The following is a 19974-nucleotide window of genomic DNA, read 5'->3' on the forward strand; positions in this document are numbered from 1 at the left end:
AATGCAGTGTAAGATGCTGGAGTCCCAGCTTGGGACCCAGGGTTCAGCAATTCCTAACCTTAACTTTGCAGACGAGTGTAGACACTCAAGCCCATGGCTAACAAATGCAGGGTCTGCTAACTTGAGTTCTCCTAACTATGGATTTACGTTGCACTGTAGACATATCCTTAGTTTTTCTGCTGTTTCCATTGGTATGCAGGAGATGGTGACGGGGTATAACAAATTTCTTCAATTTTTTTCTTATCAGAGGCTTTTTAAGTTTGATTCATTTCAAGGATTGTATTTCATTATTTGCCCCCACTGTCAGTTGGGGTACTCCCCTCCCCAAGTAATTTCTTTTCATATTTAAAAGTTATATCCTTTTTTATATCTTCTAACATTTCTTCTTCCTTGTACCAGACAAATCCTGTTACTTCTGGAGTACAACAATTATTTACAATGAAAACCAACAATATCTCTTACAATCTTCTAATTTGGAGGATATACTCTGTACATTCGTAGAACCATAGAGTTAGAAGGGATCGCAAGGGTCATCTATTCTAACCCACTGCCAAGATGCAGGATTTATTGTGTCTAAACCATCCAAGACAGATGGCTATCCATCCTCTTTTGAAAACCTCCAGTGAAGGAGATTCCACAACTTCCCTAGGCAATTTGTTCCATTGTTCTACTGTTCTTAGATTCTTTGATTGTACATAAGCATTTCACATTATTTAGGACTTACAATACAAGGGATATTTTCCACATATAGAAGGACGTAGATCTGACTTTCAACACAAACAAATCTGTAGCTTCTAATTTGAGGTGAAAGACGGATTATTCCTGGTATATTTGTTTAATAAGGAAAATGATGTGTAGTTCATAATTTGGGATGAAAACATGGTTTGGATTTCTTGGGATGACAGGCAGTTTGCCCAGTTTGCCCTTCAGTTTTGCAGCCACACTTTTAGTTTGTTTAACTTGCAGCTTCCCCACGCATCTCTTGAGCCAGTCACAATGTGCAATGGGCCACATTACATAGGAAAACAGGGTGTGACCGTTGGTTGGTAACTTGGAGTTCTTTTTAGCGAGGTTGGGAGTGAGAAAGAGGTTTTGCCTATATGCAAATTGTGAGAGATTTTTGCCTAGGAGATTAACAATACTCTTAGCCATTTTAGTTTCTATTCTTGGGAAAGGAACTCCCAACTTTGGCTTATCTGTGGGTCCTTAGAGAAAGTGTCTCAAATTATGTGAAACATTTTTAAAATTGTCTTTACTTCTTAGATTGATCCTATTTGGGGATAAACAAAGATGGATAGCTATTCATACTTTTTGAAGGCCAGAAGGAATCTGTAGTTATTAATATTGAAGGCATATGTGTTCTGTGTATTCCTTACACCACTTTGTGCATGCTGTCCATGGTCAGTCACACTCACCTCCCACTTTTTTGTTAATTTTCCTGGTCTTCCCCATAAAGTGCCCCACTATGGGCATCTTCTCCCCATCCTTGATCTTCCTGCTCCACTGGCTCTTTTGGAGGACTCTTCTTTCCTTGAGGATTCCTTCCCCTTCCTCCTTCCTTTCCCTAGTAACCCTCCACCCTCAGGGGTTTCTCCTCCTGGTTGCTGTTCTTTGGAGGGTGGGGGAGAGAAGCAGCTGTTCCTTGAAACTGTGGGGCTTATCAGTGACACAGCATACGCTTGTTAAAGGTATTTGTACTTCTCGATGTACAAGGATTTATATGGAAGTCTCACTTGTGCATTAACATGAGATTATATCAGTATACTATGATTCCATTAGTACATTTTAGTTAAACAGAAATTAAAAGGAACAGTCACAAGAGTGAAATGCCTGCAAGCTGCAAGGAAACTTTTTAAAAACACCATAATAGAGGCTCAAATTATACACCCCAATTAAAAAAAACAGTAAGAGGACAAAAATGCTACTATGGCTAAACAATAGAGTAAAAGAGGTGGTTAGACACAAAAATACATTTTCTAAAAATTGGAAGTCAAATCCTACTGAAGAAAATAGAAAGGAACATAAACTCTGGCAAGTCATGTGTAATAATATAATTACACAGGCCAAAAAGGAATTTGAAGACCAGCTAGCCAAAGACAAAAAAACTAACAGTTATTTTTTAAAGTACACCAAAAGCAGGAAGCTTGCCAAACACTCAATAGAGTCACTGGATGATCGAAGGAGCGCTCAAGGAAGATAAGGCCATTGCAGAGACACTAAATGAATTCTTATGCATGGGTCTTCACATTAGTCTCCCTCACATTAGTATCCAACCACCGTTCACCACTCACATCCTCCCTGCTTGGCTCTCATCTCCCTTTCATGGTTCAGTATCCTAAAAAACAGAGACAAGTCCAAAAAGTGCACCATCCGTGAGGTTAGCTTAGCAAGCTCAGTGGAAGATAGACTGTGTCCTGCCTGCTTTCAGACCACTGATGTTGTTACTGCCAGGGAATGGAACTGGTGAAACTGTGGCTCTCCAGATCACTGAAGTTGCCATTTCTTGAAATGGGTGCTATTGTCCTTGGAAAAGTAGGCTGTCATCCTGCAAATCTACCCATCCTCTCAGGATGAATTCCAAGAAATTTATGGAAATCAGTCCGAGAGAGATACCACCAAGAGTGTCAAATTGCGTCAAGGAGGGGAAGAGAACTTGCTCACCCTTGGAAGCCAAAAAAGGGAAAGAAAAAGCCTGGGAAGTACTGCAAAGCTTCCCCCACTCCTCCTTCAGCTTGTCAGTCTAAGAAGGAGAGCTTTCTCAGTCTGATCAAGAGCAGGCACCACAAATGAACCAGTAAACAAAAACATTGCCAACAAGTGTAAAAAAGTGGTGGCTGCAATAGAGAATCATCCAGAAAAGGAGGAATCTGCAGACAAACCCCGGTATCTTTGAATGCTCAAGCAGAGACTGCATTTCCTCTCCATCAGTCCTTGAAGAGTGTCTTAAGGGAAGAACCCATACAAATAAAAACACCTGAGCGAACAGGCTCTGAAGTTGTCTAAGATTCAGGAATCAAAGGATACCATCCTGGCCCTATTTAAAGCCAACAGGACCATATCCTCCCTAGAAATAGAAATGGTCATTTCCTCATAGGGGGCATTTTTTTCTTCAAAGATCAATTGATAGAAAGTTACAGAGTGTTTTCAGGAGGGATTTCAAAACTGCCCTTTGTGCATTGATTGTCACTGTTTGATTTGCCAAGGTCGCTCTGTCCTGGCTTAAATAATGTTATGCATTCATCTGACCATCAGGAAAATAACTTCCCATCAGAAGGCAGATTCGGGAAAATGTTACTCCCAGAAAAGAAATCTTTTGGTATTTCTCCCCCTCACCCCAAATAATAGTGGTACATTCAAACTTTCTAGATTAACATGAAGTAAAGATAATTGTACAAGAAAATTCAGAAAAAAATTATGGAATGGTCATTGGGATTTCAGAGAGGAGTTCTGATTGTATAGTTGGGATATTTTTAGTTGCTAGTAAATCACAGTAACTGCAGTTGGGAAAGAGGAAGAGTAAATCTTACAGAGGTTGAGTGTCTTTAGAGAGAAAGTAGCTAGGTAGAAACTTCCTTGGAATCTGCAAGATTATAAAAGCCAGCCAACTACAGGTTAAAATTGTAAAAGGAAAGGTATTAAATAATTCCTGCATCTGAGTCTCCTATCTGCCTTTTAGGGGGGAGTGGATAAGGCTCTGACTATGAGGCCATCTTTTTCTATAAGCCCAATAAAAGCTAGCAACTCCGAACTGGGCCTTCTCAATTTTTTGTAGATTGTTCATGTATTTTATTGCTGCATCAACATAACACTTCAGTTTTCAGGCTGACCATCTTATCTCTAATATGCTTTTTATCTGTTTCAAGACTAACAAAAATGTTAGAGGCACCTGCAAAGGTAAAAGTAATTTCTCTCTCAAGATAAATTCTGGTATTGGTATCAGCATCATATTCCATTTATACACTGCACAGTTTCCTGAAGTGCAAACTTATGAGTTAATTTATTAAAGTTAATTTTAATTTTTTTCAGACTCTTGCAACATCACAAGGCAACCTACTTGAAAATAAGGATCTGATTGAATCTTTGAATCAGACCAAAGCAAGTAGTGCACTCATCCAAGAATCTCTTGCTGAGTCTCACAAACTTCAGATTTCTCTTGATCAGGTGATGTCTATTCTTAAAATGTTTCTTTTTATTATTTTTTCAATGTCAGAAATAACATTATTGCTCCTGTGTAATCCTGTTGATGTCCATGGACCAGCCCTGCAATATATAAGGATTATCTCCTGCATACGTTATTTTCCGCTTTAGTTGGTCAGTTATTATTTTTGTACTATTATACTTGCTATTTAGCTACATGTCTAATGCTAAAATGAGAGCACTTATTGTGTCTGATGTTTAAAGATGGACATGAACAAATCAGAGGTGAAATCCTGGTCCCACTGAAGTCAATGGGAGTTTTGCCATTGATTTAAATGGAGCCAAGATTTCATGTATGCATCTCCATGTGTATGGGTAGTGCTGTGCTTATTTCTTTCTTTGAAGTAAGGGATATTTTCAGATATACAAGCACCAAAAGCGTTTTTAATTGTTACACTTTATCGGTTTTACACTTCTTGAATGAATACATAACTGAAATAATCTTTTTAAAATAAAAAAATGGTTAAAATGAAAAGAATAGAAAAGTAATTTTGAACTAACATGTTTTATGCCAAATTTCAAACTGGAACTAATGTAAAGGCCTGGATTATATGCTCTAAAATTGGGGGGTTTATAATAAGAAGACTATAAATTAAAGCATTAGGTCTTATAATAAGAGTATAAACATAATTTTAATTCTAGTAACACAAACGAACTTGTTTAATTCATATTTGTATGTGGATTAATTTTTTAGTGTAGTAGAGTTTAAAGTATGTTAGGAACCAAAATATCTTTGATTTTAATGTGATTGGATATGTATATTTTGAAGTTGTAGAATGCATCTGAGTGGTTTTTTGCTAGGTTAAACAAGTATTTATTCAGTGACCCTTAGATGGCAGTAGAGTACTGATCTTGAGTATTTTTAATTTTTATCCACAGGAGAGGGATGCATATCTCCTTTTAGCTGAGAGTGCCAGCAAGATGTACTTTATTATCTCTGACTTGTCCAAAATTAATAACATGTACCGTTTTAGTTTGGCTGCTTTCCTACGACTTTTCCAAAGGGCTTTGCAAAGCAAGCAGGTATGTCCTGTTTTTTTGCAGCTGTGAATTCAGGAGAGGGATCAATATGCTTGTGGTTTTTAAAAATTCGTAAGTGCTCTAGATGTTTTTAAAGAATAACACAACATTAGTATGGACATGTTGTACTACTATACATTATACATTCCAAATATATGTATTTACTTTCAGTATGTAGGAGTCATATCCTTGTTGCAACACTCAAAATCAAGTAACATCCATTCTTCTTTGAGTAGTGTCCTTGTGGGTGCTCCACTTCAGGTGCGCCTGCCTCCTCCTGTGCCTTTGATCAGAGATTTTTGGTAGCTGTGCCCACTGGGCCTGTGCATGTGCGCCACACGTCCTTGTGCTCCACTCTGAGGCTATATGGGGCTGCGTGGGCAAACTGCCCTCAGTTCCTTTTCAGTCACCTTTGGCCCGAGATGGAGTCTACTGTGTGCTTATTATCTCTAATATTTAGCAATTAGTTAATTAGTTAGCGTATAGTTAGTTATCTTATAATGTTTATAGTTGTTGGAACCATTCCCTTCTCTCTCTCTCTCTCTCTCTCACACACACACACACCCACACACCCTAATTATATCTATGAAAATACATATATTTTCATAGATACAGTTAGGTAATTTTTAACCACTTTCCTCTGCTAGGGGTCATTTTTCATTATTTTGCTCAGGAATGCCGGGCCTTCCCAGGATTCAAGAGGTGCCTTTCCTGCCATGAAGCTATTCTGATCAGTGACAGGCATTCCCAGTGCCTCCACTCTTTGACTGATATTCATATCTCCCAAATCTGTACTTCCTTCAACGGTAGATCCTGTAAAAATAGGGAGATCTAGTTTAAACTCCTGATGATAGAGAAAGTTCTATAACCAGCTTCAGATTCAGGGATGGAAGACCCCCTGGGGCATAGACTTCCCAGTACGGCCAGTGCCCCATCCACATCAAGATCTCAGTCACCAGAGACTGCTAGAGAGTTAGGCAGTACTGCAGCACTGAATACATCTATGGTGCTGAAGTCCTCAGCATAGGTAGCCTCGACATCTGCTTCTAAGCCAAAGGAGGTAAGGAGTAAATCTCCAAGAAGAGCTCAGTTACCTATGCACAAGAAGGCTACTGAGACCTCAAGTTCCAAGAGGAGTTCCTTGCAGGCTCTGAGTGATGCTGGTACTGCAAAGGCAAAGAGGAGTCAGTTGTCTAACAAAGACTCAGTACTGATTTTGGGTACCCATACCCAAAGTGGCAAAGACATTGTTGAGAAGAGTTCTAAGCATGTCCCTAAACAATACTCGATGCTGGTAACATGAAAGTCAACAATACCAAAGACCACTTGGTTATCTACCATACTGATGGAAATGGAGCCGATTCACTCCCATGTCAAGTGCTCCGTGTTAGAGATGAAAAGAAGGAACAGGGAGACCCAGAGGCAGATTGAGTAAATGGGCTTCTTTATTGCGGTACTTGTTCCCCTCAACTGAATGGTCAAGTAAGCTCACCTCACGCTCTTTTATCTAAGTTAATATGTAAATACCCACATTTACTACAACACCCCCAAAACCCTTATTTGATCATATGAATGCCCATATAACAAATATTAATAGCTATATACTGAATATACCTGCCCTGTTTACTGTTTACAGCATTAAGCATATTCTACAGACATTTTTACGTTGAAGATACATTTCTTTGCAGTAATCGTAGCCACAAGTTCCCTTAATCAGCAGTTCACAGGGGAGGGAGGAAGGAGCCATGACCCTGAGCTCATTTATGTAGCTGGGAAAGGAAGGGAGTGGGGAGATAACACTTCTTCACCCAAAGGGTATCCCTCAGACAACCACATTCCTTATGCAGCTGCAACACTTATCTATCCTTAACAAACAGAAGGGGAGGGAAAAGAGTGGCAACTTTATCTATCATGTGAAGAGACAGTGTCTGCCTGTGCCTTTACCCCCTATAGCGGTTACCCAGGTTTTTACTTAACCCTTACATACCCCAGCACTCGGTACCACCTGCATTGGTATCAAAGCCATCCTCCTCAGGTTCTCACTCAACCCTGTCTTCGACAACATCAATACTCCAAGAATTTAGGTACCCTAAAGACCTGATAATATGTTTGGAGCTTGAGTCTCCTTAGTTAATGGGTGCTGGGGGTTTGTCAGCGTCAAGATTCTCTTGGTCATCTACTGCTCGGTCACCTACCACTCAGTCATCTGGAGTACCTTACTCCCCCTTCTGCTTTGCAAGCTGAACATCTGTGCTCCCTTTGGAATATGTGGAAGAGGACTCCTCAGACTCTTAAATTTCAGTGCTCAGTTCCCTTGTCTATTCTAAGACACTTAGCTCTCCCCTCTACATTGTTGTATTACAGAAGGAAAGACCTCAGATGACATCACATATCAGGAACACAGACGGATGCCTCCACCTAGGCCATATGGGCCCCCTCAGTGGCCTTTCTGGGACCATTGGTGATCTGTGATCAACAATTTGCAATGAGGTCTTTGCACTGGAGGGAAAAGAGAAGGGACCATTCTCCTCAAACTCCTCTACCACCACCTGTGCCAGAGGAGATCTGCAAGAAGCAAGGCTGAATAATGAAGTGACAATTCTTACTCATAGTTCCTCCTCATTGCCTGATGAAACTGTGATGCTTCCACTATCTTCTATGATGGATAACTTCAGACAGTTTCAGGACCTGATTAAGCAAATTGCTGACACGCTTAGAGGAGGTTCAGGAGTCCCATCATAAATTCCTAGATATTCTACACACTTTGACATCTATGAGAATATCCGTTCCAGTCAATGAAGCTCTGATGGAGCCCACTAAGACAGTTTGGCATACCTCAGCCTACCTGCAAGAGGGCAGATAAAAAGTATTATGTCCCTGCCATGGAACTGGAGTTCGTATTTTCTCACTCGGCTCTGAATTCCCTAGTAGTTGAGACCATTAATGAACAAGGCAGACAACATAGCTCAAAGCCCGCCCTGTACACTAAGGATCACAGGAAGCTTGATCTTTCTGGACACAAATCTTACTCTTTAGCCCCCCTCAGAATAGTGAAGCATTAGGCACTCAAACCCATATAAGACTATTTAAATTACAACCAATTCAACTGGATTACTGAGCACCTGCTAGAGGTACATTGTGACCAATTAAAGACCATTATACAACATGGTCAGTTCCTGGCAAAGACATCGCCCCAGACCTCCTTGAATGCTGCAGATACTGCAGTGTGGTCTATATCTATTACTCTGGTTATGAGAAGCCTGTCTGGGGCTCCAGGTATTAGGCTTCCCCAGAGAGGTCCAGAGTACCATCAAAGACCTCCCCTTTGCAGTTGCAAGCTTTTTGCAGACTTGATGGATAGATCTCTCCACACTTTAAAGGACTCGAGAACGCTGCTGAGATCCATAAGTATGTATACTCCTGTAAATAAGAGGAGATTTAATAGGTTTCAGATGACACAAAGAGCACACCCAGCCCCACATGCAACTTATCATAGACCATCTGAACCTCTTTTAGCTATAGCTACATCTTCTCAGCCATCTACAACCTCCATGCAACCATTTTGATGGCTTGGTGAAGAATCACACCCATCCAATCAACAGGCCTTTACAGTTGCAACATCATACCTCCCTTCCCCCCACCTCCTTATGGATGCTGCCTCTCCCATTTTCAGGCTGCATGGAGAATGTAACATCAGACAAATGGGTTTTGGAAGTCATAACATCTGATTACACTATTGATTTCAAGTCTATCCCTCCTACCCATTCATCCTTCCCATAGCTCTTCAGGGACCCCGTCACAATCCATTGCCGGCGCTAGAGGTGGCCTCACTTACATGTTTGCATACACTTGCTACCTCTAATCAGATCCAAGTCAGTAAGGATAATGACAGACAATGTGGCTTGCATGTATTATATCAACTGTCAAGGAAGAGAATAGTCCCTGTCTCTCTGTGCTGAATTGATAAAACTCTGGGATTGGTGCATAGCCAACCAGATAGTCATCTGAGCTTATTATGTCACACATATTTGGTTGGAGTTTAGTTGGAGTTGATCCTGCTTTGAGCAGGGGATTGGACTAGATGACCTCCTGAGGTCTCTTCCAACACAAATCTTCTATGATTCTATGATATTCAGAACACCAGGACAGACAACCTCAGCACTCATTTCTTTCTATATTATGAATGGGAACTGAACTCCACAAGGCTTCCACAAGATGTTCTTAGCTTGGGGTTTCCTGGAGATCACTCTGTTCGCCATGGCAGCCAACACAAATTGCATCAGCTATTGCTCCAGAGGAGGTCTTATTCCCTAGTCCCTGAGGGATGCTTTTCTCATCTCATGGATGAAAGGACTTCTCTACATGTATCCACCAACACTGTTACTATTAAAGGTTCTCAGCAAAATCAAACAAAATCAGGCCAGAGTCACATTAATAGCACCAACATGGCCAAGACAAGTCTGGTATTCCTGTCTAGTGAGACTGACCTCTCACTCTTCATAGCAGTTTCCACTTGGTCCTTGCCTAGTGACTTAGGATGCTAGTCGAACATTTCACCCCTGTTGACAGGATCTTTCTAGGGCTCCAAGTATGGTTCCTTGATGGTTCTCAGGAATAGAGATATCCTGTTTGTCAGAGGTACAACACCTTGTATTAAATAGCAGAAAAGAATCTACAAGAAATACTTACCTCCAGAAATGAAAACAATGTTATCTTTGATGTAACTATCATCAGATTTTGCCAACTCGCTCTCTTCTTCCTAAGGTATTGGATTACCAGTTAGAAAACATCCAGTCTTTCTATGAATTCCATTAATGTTCACTTAATAGCAATAACAGCTTTTCACACACCCCTAGAGGGCTTTTCACTCTTCGGTCACCCAACTATAGCAAAATTCCTAAGAGGTTTTTTAAATACCTCCCCACAAGTCAGAGATCTTACTCCGAGCTGGGATCTGACCCTAGTCCTTAATTGCATTGTGAAACATCCTTTTGAGCCATTAGCTATGTATTTTCTATTAGATTTATCATTTGAAGACAGCCTTCCTGGTAGCTATCACTTCTCCCTGAAGGGTTGGAGAATTGGGGGCTTTAATGGCAGTACCAACATTTACGTTACTCACCAGACAGAAAGTGTCACTGTGGACTCATCCAAGATTTTTACTTAAGGTGTCCTTAGAATTTCATATTAATCAAACCATTCATCTCCTGTGTTTTTCTCCAAACTGCATCAGATTAGTCAAGAAGCCATATTCCATACCCTAGATATCAGGAGGGCATTAGCCATCTATGTAGATAAGACCAAACTATTTAGAAGATCTCATAGATTAGTTGCATCCATTGCTGACAGAAACAAGGGTTCAGTAATTTCAAAGCAGAGGTTATCAAAGTGGATCTCTGGTTGTATTAAGATCTGTTACAACAGAACTCATGTTTAACCTCCTTTGAGAGTGATAGCACATTCCACAGGAGCACTGTCTACATCTGTGGCCATATTAAAGGATGTACCAATTGCAGACGTTTGTGGAGTGGCAACTTCTTCTGTTCATACTTTCTCTAATCATTATGCCGTAGTGCCTGGGGAAAGATCAGAAGCTGATGTAGGCAATGCAATTCTTCTGTATTGGACTCTGCTCCGAACCTCCCACCTCTTTAGTGGAGTGCTGCTTGGGAGTCACCTGAAGGAGAGGTAACTCACCTTTTCCAGTGACGGGAATTTTTTCAGATGGGTGTCTCTTTGGGTACTCTACTACCTGTCCTCCTTCCCCTCTGTTTCGGAGCCTCCCTTGTTGGACTTTGCAGTGGAGAAGTAACAGAGGATAGTTCACCCACAGAGCCGCATGTAGCCTAGGCCTGGGCCACAAGGATGTGTGGGGCATATGCACGGGCTGAATGGGTACTGCTACCAGAAATCTCTGATCAAAAGCATAGGTGCCGGTACAAGTGAAGGGGACACATCTTTAAGAACTCTAGTTACTGTACCACCTAAGTAAGCTCTTTTTCTGTAGTTTAGGCTCTTTGGCTAAGATTACAGTACATATGAAAAAGCAAGGCTGAATATAGTGAATCTTGAGATTTTATTTATTTAATTGTAGGCTCTTCAGTGATTAGCTAATCTGTGAATAAAGCAAATCCTACCCGTAAGGGACAGAATAAGGAAAGGAACAAAGGCTTGGGATTCTAAATGTTTCAGTAGTTTAGTAAGAGGAAATGGAACCTTTCACTAGTTTGAATACAACCTAATCTAGCATGATGAAAATATAGCTCCTGTCCCCACAAGCCCATTCTCTCCCCCTGTTATTGTAGTGGATAACACAAACACCCTCCCTGTTGCTCATCTTCAGATTCATCTTCAGATCAGCCTTCTCATTAACCCCACAAATTAAGGCTGTGACTAAATGTTACCACTTCTTCCTGAACCACATTTCCAAGATATGACCTTTTCTCTCTGCCCTCTCCCCACCCCCAACCCCACTTCCAAAACTCTTGTCCAAACCTTGAATGTCTCACACCTCTATTTCTGTAATCTCTCTGGCTTCAGTGCTTTCAACTTTACCTCCTCCCCACCCGTTCAAGGCCATTCAAAATGCTGCTGCTAAAATCATTTTGCTGGCTCATTACTCTGACTATATAAATCCCTCTCCCTACAATCCTTCACTGGCCCCACCTCTTTCCATAACATCAAACACTAACTTCTCTTTATTTTCAAAATCTTTCACAATTTAGCATCATACTACCTATCCACCCTAATACCCTATTGTAAAGTTGATTACCTGCTTCTCTGACAAGTGTCTTCAAGCTTTCTCCTGTGTTGCCCTATAGATGTGGGAAAACTTCCCATCAAGTCAATCTGTAAAGCCACATTATCCTTCTTCAAGTCCTTCCTCATAATGCTTACAGTACACTGCAACCTGATAATGGCTAAGCATGTGCAAATTGTGCTTACTGCTGCAGATTAGCCAAAAACTATACAGATTCTATTATTTTTATTACACCCACCATCTCCTCTACCCTCACCGTGATACCCTGGTTTGTTTCATCCTCCTGCTATGTTTGTCTTTTAGATAGTAAATGCTTTGGGGGCTACGACTGTCATTTTCTATATGTTTTGTATAATGCCTGGTACAGTGTGGCCCAACCCGGCTTGAGTGTCTATACGCAACTGCAATTTAAATGTATAATAATATATTATAGAATCATAGAATATCAGGGTTGGAAGGGACCTCAGAAGGTCATCTAGTCCAACCTCCTGCTCAAAGCAGGACCAATCCCCAACTAAATCATCCCAGCCAGGGCTTTGTCAAGCCTGATCTTAAAAATATCTAAGGAAGGAGATTCCACCATCTCCCTAGGTAACGCATTCCAGTGTTTCACCACCCTCCTAGTGAAAAAGTTTTTCCTAATATCCAACCTAAACCTCCCCCACTGCAACTTGAGACCATTACTCCTTGTTCTGTCATCTGCTACCACTGAGAACAGTCTAGATCCATCCTCTTTGGAACCCCCTTTCAGGTCATTAAAAGCAGCTACCAAATCCCCCCTCATTCTTCTCTTCTGCAGACTAAATAATCCCAGTTCCCTCAGCCTCTCCTCATAAGTCGTGTGTTCCAGTCCCCTAATCATTCTTGTTGCCCTCCGCTGGACTCTTTCCAATTTTTCCACATCCTTCTTGTAATGTGGGGCCCAAAACTGGACACCGTACTCCACATGAGGCCTCACCAATGTCGAATAGAGGGGAATGATCACGTCCCTCTATCTGCTAGCAATGCCCCTACATATACATCCCAAAATGCCAATGGCCTTCTTGGCAACAACGGGACACTGTTGACTCATATCCAGCTTCTTGTCCACTGTAACCACTAGGTCCTTTTCTGCAGAACTGCTGCTGAGCCATTCAGTCCCTCGTCTGTAGCGGTGCATGGGGTTCTTCTGTCCTAAGTGCAGGACTCTGCACTTGTCCTTGTTGAACCTCATCAGATTTCTTTTGGCCCAATGCTCTAATTTGTCTAGGGCCCTCTGTATCCTATCCCTACCCTCCAGCGTATCTACCTCTTCTCCCAGTTTAGTGTCATCTGCAAACTTGCTGAGAGTGCAGTCCACACCATCCTCCAGATCATTTATGAAGATATTGAACAAAACCGGCCCCAGGACCGACCCCTGGGGCACTCCACTTGATACCGGCTGCCAACTAGACATGGAGCCATTGATCACTACCCGTTGAGCCCGACAATCTAGCCAACTTTCTATCCACCTTATAGTCCATTCATCCAGCCCATACTTGTTTAACTTACTGTCAAGAATACTATGGGAGACCGTGTCAAAAGCTTTGCTAAAGTCAAGGAACAACACGTCCACCGCTTTTCCCTCATCCACAGAGCCAGTAATCTCGTCATAGAAGGCAATTAGATTAGTCAGGCATGACTTTCCCTTGGTGAATCCATGCTGACTGTTCCTGATCACTTTCCTCTCCTGTAAGTGCTTCAGAATTGATTCCTTGAGGACCTGCTCCATGATTTTTCCAGGGACTGAGGTGAGGCTGACTGTCCTGTAGTTCCCAGGATCCTCCTCCTTCCCTTTTTTAAAGATGGGCACTACATTAGCCTTTTTCCAGTTGTCCGGGACTTCCCCCAATCGCCATGAGTTTTCAAAGATAATGGCCAATGGCTCTGCAATCACATCCACCAACTCCGTTAGCAAAATTAATTAATTAATAATAATAATTAATAAGTCAGTAGTGAGGCCAAGGTATCAGCGTAGAGACGAAGGATTTAATGGGTATGGAGAATTAACTATTCTTTCATTCTTAGATGTGGTTTCTTCAATGCCAGGATAAAACATGGGTGGGGCAGTGTGGAGAAACTTGTGTTATCGCTTCCTGCGATGTGCCTGGTCTGTGGTTTAGAGAAACAGTCTCCTGGGTTGTCAGTTTAGTCTATTTTCCTTGGTGTAGTATCTGAGTAGAGTAGTGGGAAATGTAATAGTTTATGTGCAAATGGTTGCAGGTTCAGATCCCCTGGAATTTGTCACAGATGTTTTGCACTCTCAGCAAATTTGCGGATGATACTAAACTGGGGGGAGTGGTAGATATGCTGGAGGGGAGGGATAGGATACAGAAGGACCTAGACAAATTGGAGGATTGGGCCAAAAGAAATCTGATGAGTTTCAATAAGGATAAGTGCAGGGTCCTGTACTTAGGATGGAAGAATCCAATGCACCGCTACAGACTAGGGACCGAATGGCTAGGCAGCAGTTCTGCGGAAAAGGACCGAGGGGTGACAGTGGACGAGAAGCTGGATATGAGTCAGCAGTGTGCCCTTGTTGCCAAGAAGGCCAATGGCATTTTGGGATGTATAAGTAGGGGCATAGCGAGCAGATCGAGGGACGTGATCGTTCCCCTCTATTCGACATTGGTGAGGCCTCATCTGGAGTACTGTGTCCAGTTTTGGGCCCCACACTACAAGAAGGATGTGGATAAATTGGAGAGAGTCCAGCGAAGGGCAACAAAAATGATTAGGGGTCTAGAACACATGACTTATGAGGAGAGGCTGAGGGAGCTGGGATTGTTTAGCCTGCAGAAGAGAAGAATGAGGGGGGATTTGATAGCTGCTTTCAACTACCTGAAAAGGGGTTCCAAAGAGGATGGCTCTAGACTGTTCTCAATGGTAGCAGATGACAGAACGAGGAGTAATGGTCTCAAGTTGCAGTGGGGGAGGTTTAGATTGGATATTAGGAAAAACTTTTTCACTAAGAGGGTGGTGAAACACTGGAATGCGTTACCTAGGGAGGTGGTAGAATCTCCGTCCTTAGAGGTTTTTAAGATCAGGCTTGACAAAGCCCTGGCTGGGTTGATTTAACTGGGAATTGGTCCTACTTCGAGCAGGGGGTTGGACTAGATGACCTTCAGGGGTCCCTTCCAACCCTGATATTCTATGATTCTATGAATATTCAGCCTGTTTTCCATGACTAAGGCCAGAATGTTCATATATGAATTTAGACCTCTAAATCTATATTGTGGGACATAAATACAGTCACTGGGGGCTGCAAGTGAGCTCAGTAGGACATCTGAGTGCTCAGCAACTCTGAAAATTAGGCCTCTTATTTAGGTGTCTGACTTTAAACACATGGGCTGGATCCTCAGTCTTAAGTGCCCATTGTGCACTCTAGGTATTTGCACATATATACATGTTTTTGTCCAGTTGAACTTTTCATGTTCAAACTACTTTTCTTCAGGATTCAGAAAATACTGAAGAAAGAATTATGTCTCTTATCAGCTCATTAAAACATATGGTGTATGAATATGTCTGTCGCTGCTTGTTTAAGGTAAGATGCATTTTCTTTGCTCTTTTCTGTACTAAATGTGAAACTATATTCTCACAGCAACCATAACTTGGCCTGCTTCACATATGCAGTATTTTGGATCACTGTATATACTATAATACTAAATTCTGGGTGTGTATGAGTAATGGGTGCATTAGCTTTTGGGAGCTGACTTTGTATCATGTAATTGTTCTTCAGCAGGTAATACACCAAAACAGAGCAGCTTTGTGGCTGCTTTAGGAGAAAAAATGACCTCTGTGCCCCATCAGCAACCTACTACATGTACTGTCGCTCTTTTAACCCTATGCAGAGATCATGGGGTTCTTTCCGTGCTGAGGCTGCACTAGCCTCTGCAGAACTGCAGCAGAGGCTACAAGTTTGTCCCCATCAAACACATAGTTCTTGTTTAGGAAGAAGCAGAAACGGCTTTGGCTCTCTATCCTTGAATCTTTTTTGTTTTATGTGTGTGCGCTTTTACAGTCCCCTGATCTCTAATTGGAACCTTTTCACTCTTCAGCACTACCACAGTAATACCAGCAATAACTAAATACTTACACAACTAAAAAAACATACACACACACACACAAAATTCACTGGCTTGAATTTTATTCTTAATAGTACTTCAGACAGTGTGGCTTAGAATCAGAAAATTTAATATTAATGGTTATAAATATTTAGGGTTTTTTTTTAAATCACCCTGATGATTAGATTCTGCAATAAAATGCAGAAATACATTTGGAAATGTAGATGCAACCTAAGGTACTTCTACTGCACACAAAGAAAGATAAAGTGGTTGAGTTGCTCGAGCATCCTTATACACTTTTTGGTTCATGTGCAGTGTTGTTTTTTCTATTTATCTTGAATAATATTTTTCCTCTGTTGTTGCAGGTCATTAAAGGAATATTTGCTTAGGCATGCTTTGAGCATGCCTCGCTGTTAATTTTTGCTGTTGTGTCAATTGACAGCAATATGACACCACTGGACTATCTAAGAATAGAGAGAAAGTATGATTTTATATGTTAGTATGCTAGACACAGTGGACTGAAAAGGAAGTGAAGAGACACTGAAAAATCATTGACCTCTTTTGTAACAGTAGACTTTTTAATAACATTGTTTTTTTAAAATGGACTAACCAATCTGACAATTTGAACATGCTGAAGTGTTTTAACCTAACTGATGGATTAGTGTGTTGATTATTGATTAATCTCTTAAACTACAGTAGTCGATAAGGGTTCAGTCTCCTCAGTAGCTACAGCATCAGGAAGATTATTACCAATATTGTTAGAATGAGAGACTTGAGGATCACACAGGAAACACTTGCAATTTATCACCAGTCCATTGATTAACAAATCCACCAAACAGATGAACAATCCCACAAGCCCTGAAATACAGCAGCAGATAGAGCAATAGTCATCATCAGCAGTGGTTGTCACACTGGTGTGTCCCAAGGCATGCAAACTGGAATACACTTTTATAATTTGTTATGCTGATGCCCATTGAGGTTCATACATAGTTATGAAAATTTCAATTCCTTTCCCTTATTTATATTTCCACACCCCACTACATTTCGGGTGCGCCATTTTTCAAAGGTTAATTTGTTAGTTCATCTTATACTCATTAACATTTATGTCACTCAATCACCATAACAACTTGTGTAAATACATTGCTGACTCTCTATGTCTGCAAAAATCCCAAAAGTATTTTAAATGGAATTAAATGGTATATTACAGTATATATTTCCTAAATATCAGCATTAACATATCTACTGTTGTAACAGTTTCATCTTGTGACATAGACTCATTCATTGGTAAATACCCACATATTTTGATTATAAATACCTAATGCTCCAGATCAGGCTTGCAAAACAATCTGTATAAGAAAGCCAATGAGCATATTTTGTTTTTCTATTAATCGCATACAACACTAGTTAATGCAACTAACATAAAGTAAAATTAAATTATCCCGTTTATTAGTATCATAGATGTTGGAGATGAAAATGATGCCTTAGGTCACATACTTCATCTTCTTTCCTATAGTACACTTAGATAGTGTTCCCTGTGGTACATTTTTTAGTATTTGATCCAAACTTCGTTGAAAATTCCCAAGCAATGCATCTTATATCAGTTTTCTTGGGAAACTATTCTAAACAGTAATAGAGCTCATTGTTAGGCAGTTTTTCCTGATATTTAGCCTAATTTTTCAAAGTCTTAATTTTATCTGATTATCTAATTGCTCTTCAGTTCACTACCTTCAATATGTCAATATATTTCTGAGATTTACACAATTGAATGCCATGCTGCAGAACTGTATAAAGACAGGAATATTACCTATCTCCTTAGCAACATATTGCTACATAATTATATTCATATTTTGTTGTTGTGTTATTGTATCACAACTCTTATGTAATTTGCTGTCCAGTATCATTCCCAGGGTTTTCTGTCCATATTTAAGTTCTCTAGCTCCCTTTTGTTATTTTTCTGCACCCTTCTTTTTTCTTCCCAAGAGTAATATACCTGTTGTTGGTGACTGGGTCAAAAGGCTCCACAGATGTTTGCCCTCTGCTCTTGCTGTTTTTCCTGTATGCCACAGTTTACTTTCTTGTTTCTTCAATGTTATCACAGGTATTGTTTCACCTTGGGGTGCTTTTGACTCTTTGTACTGTATATGACTGCTTTCTTGTGTTCGCTTAGTAAGTTCACTTGCTACTCAGAGTCCATGTACTAATTTCCAATCAGAAAAGACATCAGTTTACGTTTCATTTGAATGTAACTCTCCTAGTCTTCATTCCTGAAAAAGTTTCATGGAACTTCCACCTCAGCTGACCTTGATTCTTTTGAAATTAGTTCTATATCCAGTTAAGTTATTTCTTGAATTGAGTTTCATTGTTGGCTGTTGTCAGGATCAGCAGTTTAAACTCCTTTTCTTAGAACTTTCTTGGGAAGTCATCAAAACTCTCCTGTTTCTCTTATTTACTTCCACCAAGTCATAGGCCTTTATGTCTGCCCCCACACCCCAACTTCAGCACTAGCTCACTGCCTCAGCTGTTTGCCCAGCCACCAAGCTTTCAAATAAAGAACCAGAGGCACACATAGAAACTAGTAATTATTATTGGTGTTTTTATCCAGTTGAATGTGGAACACTGTTGTTACTTACTTTCTTCTCTATCTCATTTAGCTATAGAATTTTGCAGTTGTTAAGGAGAAGCTGAGCAAGTCATTAATCAAACTTTTTTTTTCTCATGTGCGCTTCTCAACCACTTTCCAGCCTGAAAATGAATCATTATCATTTACTTTTATTGTGAGATCACTGATGTTACCACATCTGACCCTTTGATTTGTCAGGGTTTATGGATGAATTTAAAATGCTATAATTTAGCATTAAATGTGAATTTACTGGAAAAACTGGCATTTATATGGTGGCTTGGTGCAGAAATGAACAAGTTCGTAAGTTGATTTCCAGCTGAACTGTGGCATTGCCTGATGTCTTAACATCTAAACTGTTCTATATGTAATGATTTCTAAGTAAAGGATGTTTTCAATAAAAATAAAAGCAGTTGCGTACTGGTAAACTAAATGAGTCAGACATTCCTTGCATTATTTAGTTTTGACTTTTAAAAAATGAACACATACTACATATACATCATTAAAAAGAGGCATACTCAAGTAGTATGGACCTGAGACAGGCTGGAATGCAGGTGTACATTCTTTGATCTGAACCACAAGAAGCCTGTTCTCATCCCCTCATAGGAAATGATCCATATGGGCCCCTGATAAACACCAAAAACAGAGAAGGGATTTCTTATAAGATTACAGAAACTGGACCAGCTAGTGACCCCTGTATTTTGGACCTTGTCACCCTAATGAGATTTGTCCCCTCTCTTTTGGGTACAATGGTTCGATGCAATGGCCAGGACCTCTGGGCACAGAGTCACTCCAGACCACTCCAGTGGTTCATGCTCTGAGAGTCAACCTGGAACAAAGATGTGACTTTATCCTTGTGTTGGCAGCAAAGCCAGCACAACCTGAGGAAGGACAGTAACATGAAAGACTTCACACTATAACCGACACAAGCCTTAGATTTCTTACAGGCAGGATTGATGAGGGATTATCCCCTTGTTATTCTTTGTATATATGTTCCTACGGATACTCCACTGGAGGATTTGTGCGTGCCTCTGCACTCTCAAGCGAAGACTGCAAAGTAGTATTTGGGGACCTGTGCCTGTGCAGAATGGTGCCTCGTGCTCTGAAAGAGAGTATATAGGTAGGCACCACTCTGTTCCTTCTCAGTCACCTGCAGTTTGAGATGGATAGTTCTTCTGCCTGCTGTATTCAGCTTCCTGCATTAACTTGTGAATGACTGTTTTATTTATTTGGCTTAGTTGTTTCTCTTTTTGCATTATTTATTTTCACAATACCTTTATTTCACTTTATTTTTTGTGGGT

At 40.6% G+C, this 19974-nt stretch overlaps 1 protein-coding gene across 5 annotated transcripts in view; it reads left to right on the forward strand.

Moving 5' to 3' along the window:
* The window catches only part of DYNC2H1 (dynein cytoplasmic 2 heavy chain 1), a 396411-nt gene that overhangs the window by 176606 nt on the left and 199831 nt on the right, over positions 1 to 19974 (forward strand). For all 5 annotated transcript variants that reach the window (XR_012667749.1, XM_075127044.1, XM_075127048.1 and 2 more), the window contains 3 exons: positions 4027 to 4161; positions 5077 to 5220; positions 15447 to 15536. Coding sequence is in view for 4 of the 5 variants with exons in the window: in XM_075127044.1 (XP_074983145.1) it covers positions 4027 to 4161; positions 5077 to 5220; positions 15447 to 15536 (369 nt within the window). In the remaining variant the exon portion in view is untranslated. The remainder of the gene's footprint in view (positions 1 to 4026; positions 4162 to 5076; positions 5221 to 15446; positions 15537 to 19974) is intronic.

This window comes from Caretta caretta, chromosome 1, assembly GCF_965140235.1.
Source record: "Caretta caretta isolate rCarCar2 chromosome 1, rCarCar1.hap1, whole genome shotgun sequence".
Lineage (NCBI taxonomy): Eukaryota > Metazoa > Chordata > Testudines > Cheloniidae > Caretta > Caretta caretta.